The 9,350-nt window shown below is 34.5% G+C and overlaps 2 protein-coding genes across 2 annotated transcripts; one reads left to right on the top strand and one right to left on the bottom strand.

The window, feature by feature from the left end:
• Window positions 1–816: 816 nt before the first annotated feature.
• LOC109237912 (formin-like protein 14) lies at window positions 817–1,575 on the bottom strand. Its single transcript, XM_019404307.1, has one exon. It carries the CDS (start codon window positions 1,573–1,575, stop codon window positions 817–819), a length of 759 nt encoding a protein of 252 aa, XP_019259852.1.
• A 2,844-nt stretch (window positions 1,576–4,419) lies between these two features.
• On the top strand, window positions 4,420–4,857 carry LOC109237911. Its single transcript, XM_019404306.1, has one exon. It carries the CDS (start codon window positions 4,420–4,422, stop codon window positions 4,855–4,857), a length of 438 nt encoding a protein of 145 aa, XP_019259851.1.
• Window positions 4,858–9,350: the final 4,493 nt, after the last annotated feature.

The following is a 9,350-nucleotide window of genomic DNA, read 5'->3' as shown; positions in this document are numbered from 1 at the left end:
TAAGGGTTGAATACCGCTAATTCTGAGTGGTCGTACCACTAATCAATCATGAATTAGCTTAAGACGGGATTAACTTCGTTAATTATCGTGGGGCGGATTCTGACCCATACAAATTGTCTAGTTAGCAATGACATTGGCCATTGTGGAGCCACGTAGATAAACAAAAAATTCTATATTTACCCTTAAACTATCAAAAGTTTATATATATCATCTGTAATAATTTGGAGTATTCCTCTAAAGTCTGAACAATTAAAATATCCAAATATGCTCTTGAATAACTAAAAAAGGTCAAATGCACCCATACATGGCTTCTACCTTAGCAAACCAAATCAGACTAATTTTTTCACGGTAAAAAATCGTTAGTGGAAGGGGCATATTTGAAACGAAAAATAACAACAGGGGCTTTCGTGGACCGATAGGCAAATGAAGGATAAATGTAAGAGAAATCAGAAACTTTAAGGGTATATTCGAACATTTTTCCTAAGTTTTAAAAATACATAATTGGTCCTAACTGCTTTGCTGACCAACAAAATCTTGATTTGGTCCAGTATTATTTTTGCGTGGTATATAAAAATCTATGAATTCTATCATTGTATATATAACACTATCCTTCAGTTCATTGAAGAATTACCATATAAGTTTTCTATAACATAAAAGATTATATCTATGACTCAAAGTCATGCTAAATTAGAATCCACAAGGGAATTACAACTCTTTAAAGAAAGGAAAAAACTTAAAAATATCATCCAAACAATCGGATTTGGAAAATTTAATTAAAAAAAAAAAAGACCCAAATAAGCTAATCTACTCTTAACTTCAAAGCCTTAAGCTTAGATCCAACCCCTTAGCTTCGTTATTATCAGCACAAACGACCGGAGGTTTGAATTTCAATTGAGACGGATCTGATCTATCCAGAATAGGAAAATCTATCTCATTCGTGTATGATTTTGTAGACTCAGAAGAGGCTTCGTTTAGGTTAATAGCTATTGAATTTGGACCTCGAACATAGGTCGTCCTCCTTGTGGACTTAAGCATTTGTCGCGGCACGTTTGCGTGCACACCTCTACCATCATCGTTACTTCTAACCGAGCGGGGACATGATGGTGGTGGTGGTGGTGGTGGCGGCAGCGGGGGAGGTGGTAGCAGAAGATTTGCATGCACACCTCGATCGTCATTGTTAGTTCTAACCGAGCCTGAAGAATACGATCGTGGTGGCGGCGGCGGCGGCAGATAATTTTCATGCACACCTCTATCACTATTGTTACTTCTACCTGAGTCTGAACGATGTGATGGCGGTGGTAGTGGTGATGGCGGTGGCGGTAGATGGTTCACACGCACGCCTCTATCACTAGCGTCACCTCTAATAGAGGGAGGACGAAATGATGGTGGTGGTGGTAGTGGTGGAGATCGGGACATAGCTCTTTTCTTCTTCTTCGATCTACGTGAACCTTCGGTTGCCGGTATCTCCCGTTGATGTACTGGATGATGACTTTGAACATGAATCATGAATTCTTGAGAGCCGCGAACTATTTGACGACAAACATGACAACGAAGCAGTGTCGGACGAGTTGACATGCTGAAGAACAGAAAAGAAAGAAAATTAAACAATGTTAGAAATGCTAATATTTGAAGTCAAACAAATCATGAAAAAATTATCTAAAAAGAGGTAGAGTTGACCTATCTGATTTGTTTAGAACAAAGAGATACACTGAATTATGCAAGTCAATTCTAGAGACTGTATAAAGAATTTATAGGCTAATGCACTACTCACCTTCCAACTTATTGTAGATTCCAAATGTTCCATAATGGCAAGTTTATCAATGTAAAATAATACCGTTTTTGTAAAATGAAAGATCTGCAAACAAAACTCGAAATTTAATTGATGTTTTTCCTTTTTAGAGATTTTATTTTCCTTTTATGTTTATAGTCACCGATTAATATTATGCAAAATCTATTAATTTTCTCTAAACATTGGGAGAAAAATATTTTTCCTCTTCTGCATTTTTATTTTTTTGTATTTATTTTGTGGTAAAAAGAGAGATATTGCAGAAGAAGGGGTACTCATAATGTTTTAGGTTGGTTAAGTGTAACTTGTTTAAAGGCCTTAACAATTTGACCAACTTTAAGCTTAATTAAATAGTGGGCAAAGATCATTTTTAACGTGCGTCTGAAACTATTTACATTCAATAGCAGTAAAAGTATATAAAATTTATATATTTTTTTATATATAACATACAGAAATATATACATACAAAATATACAGAAAAATATAAAAAAAATTGACTATTACTTTGATAGCGGCTATAAAATAGTATCTTTCCTTAAATAATACCCTAAAGTTATTTTCATCCCAGATAAGAATATTTGATATTGCGACGTAATTAATTAAAAGAATATCATCTCATATGATTAATTAATTGTATCATATATATACTGTACAACATTATCATAATTTACATTAGAATTTTGATCATGTCCATTTGTATTTTAGCAAGTATTTCACTTTGCACGTTGGACAATATAGCTAATAATAGTCAACGATTGCAAGGACGACTAAAAATTGCATGACGTTATATAGGAAAAAGAGGAGAATAGAATCAGATATATAGCATTTGCAAACTAAAATCAGTTTTGCAATTGTGTAATAGTTTATATAATATTTATCAAATTTCTTCTATTTCTTTGTGTTGTTAATGACCAATCCTCATTCTATTAAAATTACACTATAATGAAAATAATATTTCGTTGGATTCATTAATAAGTTATAGTTTTACAGATATGTACCTTGGAATCAAATTTAGAATTAGATCCTCATAACAGTAAAATAAATATTTATGGTCAGTCTTTTATTAATTCTCCATTAGAGAAAATTTGTAGATTAACGCAAGATTACATGCTTTTTTCTTGTTGCTAAATAAAAGAGAATATATAAATTTTACCTCTGACGAGGCGAGGTGTAAGCCCTGAGAGATGGGGCGTGAGGCGAGGCGTTTTACCTCTGACGAGGCGAGGTGTAAGCCCTGAGAGATGGGGCATAAGTCCTACAGATCTTTAAATTTTATTAATTTCAAGAATTTTAAAATAGTATAAAATAAAAATAAAAAATTATAACAAATAATGTATTTAAAATATTTATAAATTATAATTCAACTATGAATAGTACGAAAAGTATGACATTATCATAATATGCAAATTAATTGCAACGTCGTTACAACTCAAACATCAAAGTAACGTATTCGATACGAAATCTTATATGTATCTCTTACGGAGTAATGAATCTCTAAAGAATTTCAATTTGATATTTTTCTTAAAATACTCCTTTTATTTAACATACTTTCAATTTGAAAGAGAATTTGTATAAAAACATAATCCATAAATTAAATATGATTCTCTAGCATCATTTATTTTTAAGTTGCAGCAAGTTAATAAAGTGACACATATTTTACCATACAATACCATGATAACTAATTATTTGTAAGTAGTTACTAGCTAATACCGAGTTATAAAATTAATAAATATTGTATCTCGTAAAAGTGATAAAAATATTTAGAAAAACAATTATAAAAAATATATGAACTATTATATAGTAAAGACATAACAAAGTTAATAAATAAATACCTTTTAAATAAAAGATTTATTTAAAATTACCTATCATAGCAGTCTTAGTGGATAACATGCAATAATTTTTATTTTAATTCTGACATAAAATACTCTCAACTTAATGATTTATGATTAAAAAAAAAGTAATTTTGAATAGTCAACGATTTATTAAGCAAATTTGAGAATTTATAAGGTTAGTTACATTGAATTGCATAAAGTTCCATTAGGCGAGTCCAGTACGCTGGGCGTTGGGTGTGTTCGGGGCGTAAGTCCAGATGGCCGAGGCGTAAGTCTCATGGAACTAAGCCCCACACATAAGCGCAGGGGCGTTTTACGAGTGCTCCGCCCCGGGGCGAGTTCCAATTCTGCCTTTTAAAACAGAGATGCTCATGCGATTCTAAGTTCTTTTACGAGCTCTGCTTGTCACCAAAATATAGTAATTACTAGGAGTTTTTTCTTTTCTTTTGGGGAAAATAACTAGTTACTAAAAATTTATGAACATGAGGAACATGTGTTATTGATATATCTCCAAATTTCAAAATTACCAACAGCTACGGTACAATAATACACTTCACATAGTTGTTGGCGCACTAAATTTATCTACTCTCATTTTCTTTTTCTTTTTTGCTTCAAAAGATAAGCAAAAGTTTTTCCACTNGCGCCACCTGGAGAACAAGGGAATTATGGGAGACTACAGGCCTATAGCTTGTTGCAATACTCTGTACAAAGTCATATCAAAAATGCTATGCATGAGGCTAAAGAGAGTACTTCCAGGACTTATCTCAGAACCCAAAGCATAGCTTCATCTGCTGGTTAGCTATGCACAAGAGACTTCAGACAAGAGAAAGACTGGCCAAACTAGGGATATGCAAGGAAACACAATGTGCTATATGTGAGGCAGGAATAGAAACAACTGAGCACCTATTCTTTGAATGTGACTATTCAAGGACATGCCTGAGTGAGATACTGAAATGGCTACAAATTGGAGTGCAGCAGTATAAGCTAGAAGGATTATGGAGAAGAATGACAAGAAATTCAAGAGGCAAAGCTTACAGAAACATCACCAGTTCTATCTTAGCAGCTACAATGTACCACATTTGGAAAGCAAGAAATGATGCACTGTGGAATCTCAAAGTCCAACGACCCCAGAAGCTGATAGAGACTGTGAAAGAGGAATGCAGGCTGGTCATACAGGAAATCCTGGGAAAGAAGGCAACATCACAAAGACAAAAAGCATGGATACACAAGCTAATGTAAATAGATTGAAATAGAAGAATAGAAAATTGATGTAATAGAATAGCTTTGAAGTGAGGAGTAGGATCTACAAGGAGAACAGTCTGTACATTTGAATTTTAGGTTGGTGATTAATAAGAATATCTCTCTTTCACCAAAAAATAAATATTTATGGTCAGTCTTTTGTTAATTCTCCATTAGAGAAAATTTGTAGATTAAAGCAAGATTACATGCTTTTTTTGTTGGTAACTAAAAGATAATAGAATTAGATATATAGCATTTGCAAACTAAAATCATTTTTCAATTGTGTGGTAAATAGATTATATAACATTTATCAAATGTTTTCTATTTCTTTTTGGTGTTAATAACCAACCCTCGATATATTAAAATTACACTATAATGAAAATAATTTTTCATTGGATTCATTAATTAGTTGTAGTTTTATAGATATGTACCTTGGAATCAAAATCAATTTAGAATTAAATCATCATAATATATTTAAAATAAATGCTTGTGGTCAGTCTTTTATTAGTTCTCCATTAGAGAAAATTTGTAGATTAAAGCAAAATTACATGCTTTTTTTTCTTTGGTAATTAAATGACTTCTATTAACAAACTAGATTATAAGTTATTTGAGTAAACTGGCAAATTAAAAGAGAAGAAATGAAGGAATACTAATTAGAAGAATATCTTACACTACATTTTTCCAATTTCTTTCTTTTTCTTATAAAATAGAAAAACTCACGGTTTAGAAAACTAAACAATTTTCTTTAATAATTCAAATAATTTTTATATCTGTAGATAGTACAACAAAATACTTTCATATGTCATATATATCTTTCTGTTAGTTTTAGAATGAAAAAGATATTGAATTTATTTATATCAATTGGTTAAAAAGTTTAGACGTGTAATTGGAAGTCTTATTAGCTAACTTAAATTTAAAATTATTTTGTTAGTTGATAGGCATGTAACAAATATAAAGATTATAGTAATAGAAGTATTATGGGAAGAACATTGATGATCAAATCCTATACACAAATTGTGTCACAAACTCACAATAGAATCAAAAAGCTGCGGGATGGACTCTCATTTTCTATTTCTTATCATGATTGTGTTTGTCGCGGCAAGGAAAAGTTTCAGAAACGGGATGAAGATCAAAAGGTTCATAAGTTTCTGATGAGTCTTAATGAGTCCTACTCCACAATTAGGCGTAGGAATCTCTTGATGAAGCCCCTACCTGATGTGGACAGTGTTTACACCATCCTTGTGAATGATGAGAGCCAGTATACAAGCTGCTATTCCTTCATTTAATTCTGACTCTGTGGCATCTACTGGCACACAAAAACCTTATGCTCAGAGAGTCAATTTTGATACTGCTAAGAGAAACAATTTGGTCTGTAGATACTGTAAAATGCCTGGACACTCAATTGAGAAATGTTTCAAACTCCATGGCTTTCCGTCTGGTTTTCCAACTAAGTTCAAAAGAACTGCAGCTTTTGCCTAAGTTTCTGATGCACAATCTCAGGGTCAGCCTGAAGGTTGTGGTGGAGATGTTAAGCATGTGTCTTCAGACTCTGGAGGTACAAGCATTACTAAGGAGCAATTTGATCACTTAATGAACCTTTTACAACAATCCAAAATGCAAACTAGTCCTTAGGAAATTACTGTTGGTTCTGCTAATTTTGCAGGTTTGATAGGTAACCCTATTTTCAATAACTCTAGGTTTCTTGCTTGTAATTTTTCTAAGATAGAGAATAGTCCTTGGATTATAGACTTGGGTGCAACTAATCACATGACACCACACTCTTCCTTCTTATCGATGTTAAGCCTCTTACATTTTCTTACCTGGTTACTTTGCCTAATGGATACAAAGTGAAAGTGACATGCACCGGCACTCTCACTTTAACTCCATAATTTTTCCTGACCAATGTGCTTCTAGTTCCTTCCTTTCAATATAATCTGATTTCTCTTGCTCAATTAATTTTGCAAATTAATTGTTTAGCCTTCAGGAGATAATTCGTTCAGAACTCAGTTGACTGTGTCTATAGAGAAGGCGGAGCGTCCTTGGCTCAGCATTGTAGCACATAGGGCTTCGGCGCTACTACAACGCTTCGCTAACTCGAAGCGCCTCGCTATGAGAATCTAGCTTCTCTAACGCTCGGTTAAGTCTTGAACCTTCGCGCTGACCGTTCGCTTTCTTAGTAGCAAATGCGCTTCTCTTTGCCGGTAGTTTTTAGAATGGGCTCTATATTCTCAACCTTGCTACACTTACTTCTAGTTGCAACTCTGTTTTCAATACTTCCTTTGTAAATACCATTACTGCCAATTGCATCAATGATATGAATAAGAGCGGTAGTCTTTTACATTATCTTGTTTCTTCTGTTTCTAGGAATGCTGATGAGTTTCCTATTTGTACTTCTTCTTCTGCTTTATCATATGATCATTCCTGGCATCTTAGACTTGGGCATCTGCCTTTTAGTAAGATAAAAACTATTTCTTCCCTGTATACTAAATTCCTAAGAAACAGTCTTTTGTGTGTCCTATATGTCCTATGGCTAGGCAACAGAGACTCCCTTTCCCTGATAGTCAAATACACTCCACTTCCCTTTCCAACTTATACGCATGGACCTTTGGGGCTCTTATCATACTCAAACATATAATGGTTTTAAATACTTCATAACTATTGTGGATGACTTCTCTAGAGCAACTTGGACACATACTCTAAGGGTAATGCCTTTACTATTTTGCAATCCTTTATTCTTATGGTGCAAACTCAGTTACACTCTATAGTACAAGTGGTTAGGTCTGATAATGATTTTGAGCTAGGATCTAGCTTCACAACCATATCTTTCTTTTCTGCCCATGGGATACTACATCAAACATCTTGCCCACACACACCTCAATAAAATGGTGTTGTGGAAAGGAAGCATAAACATTTTCTTGAGACTGCAATAGCACTCCTGTTTCAATCCAAATTACTTCTCAAATATTGGGGAGATTGTATAATAACTGCAATACTCTCTGTATTGCTGCTGTGCATAAGCCACATTGCGATAAACTAAAATCTAGAACTATTCCCTTTGTCTTCATTGGTTACAGTCCCAGCAAGAAGGGGTGTAAATTGCTCACTCTGTCTAACTCGAGCATTTTCTTTTCCAGGGATGTCATTTTCCATGAACATGTTTTTCCTTATTCTGCTCCTAGTTTCACTCATTTATTTCCACCTCTCATTCCTTCTATTTCTCCTAGTGTTTCCTTTCCTCATATGCCACTTGTTCCCACTGATACTACCCCTCATTCTTCTCATCTTTATGATCCATTTTCTTAAAGTCCTTCACCTTCTTCTTCTCCTCTTCACCCTTCTCCAGTTCCTATCTCTTCTCCTCTTCCACCTGTGATCAGAAAATCAACCAAAACTTCTCATCCTCCTGTCTATCTTGGTGATTATGTTTGCAATACTGCTTTTACTTCTAGGGTGCTTTCTGTGTCTTCTGAAGATTTCTTGCAAGAACCTAAAATCTATCATCAAGCTGCCTCTCAATCTGCTTGGCAAGAGGCTATGATTAAGGAATTTCCAGCCTTGGAAGCCAATAACACTTGGGACATAGTGATGATAGGCTATAATTGCATATTTTAGTCGCTTATTACACTCGAATTTACTGCACTTTAATTGAGTTTGCGCTTTAATCGCTAGTGTTTTGCACTAATTGTGTGTTTTATGCCTTGTAGGTGTGATTCCGAGCTATATAGATGTTATGGAATGAATTTAAGTGATTTGAAGCTTTGAAGTCTGAGTAAAAGCTCAAGGAATTAAGCCGGGATCGTGTTCGGAGGTCAAATTTGATAATTAAGTACGAACGAAGACTTGAGGAGGCATATTGCGCACTGTCTAGTAAAATAGACATAACTTTTTGCTCAGAACTCCATTTGGGCTCCACAATATATGGTTGAAAAGCTAACTTAAAGGGCTACAACTTTCATATTTTAAGTTTTTCCAAATTCCAAATGGAACAGGGTGAAAAACCGCGGTTTTGCCGCGATCGCGGCAGAACCGCGGCAGAACCGCGGTGGAAGGCAGTTTCTGAAGAATGAAGAATCCGCGAGGGCATTTGGCCGCGGTTCCACCGCGATCGCGGTGAAACCGCGGTGGGAAGCGTAAATTTCAGGGGCTAAAGTGTAAAACATGGGATTTTAAGTCCTAAACCCTATATAAAACAAAGGAGGCCGGCCTAGAACAAGGAGGGGACATATTTTGGACACAAATTAGACCTAAGGAGGCGGAGAGACACTACTTTAGGGTTAGACAACACCCTTGGAGGCAAGAACACATTGGGAGCAAGGCGGAGAATTCTTCTACGAGTTTTTCCTTCCTCTTCCTATTTTTCATTGTTGGTTATGACTTTTAGTATTGTAGTTTTACATACTATTATGAATAGCTAATTTGTTATCTAGAGTTTTGATAGAACCTTTTGTAGGATAAATTCTTGTTATGTTTTTATATAATTGAGCCATAGCTTT

The sequence above is a fragment of the Nicotiana attenuata genome, unplaced genomic scaffold, assembly GCF_001879085.1.
Source record: "Nicotiana attenuata strain UT unplaced genomic scaffold, NIATTr2, whole genome shotgun sequence".
Taxonomy (NCBI): Eukaryota; Viridiplantae; Streptophyta; class Magnoliopsida; order Solanales; family Solanaceae; genus Nicotiana; species Nicotiana attenuata.
This window is presented reverse-complemented; position numbering and strand designations above follow the sequence as displayed.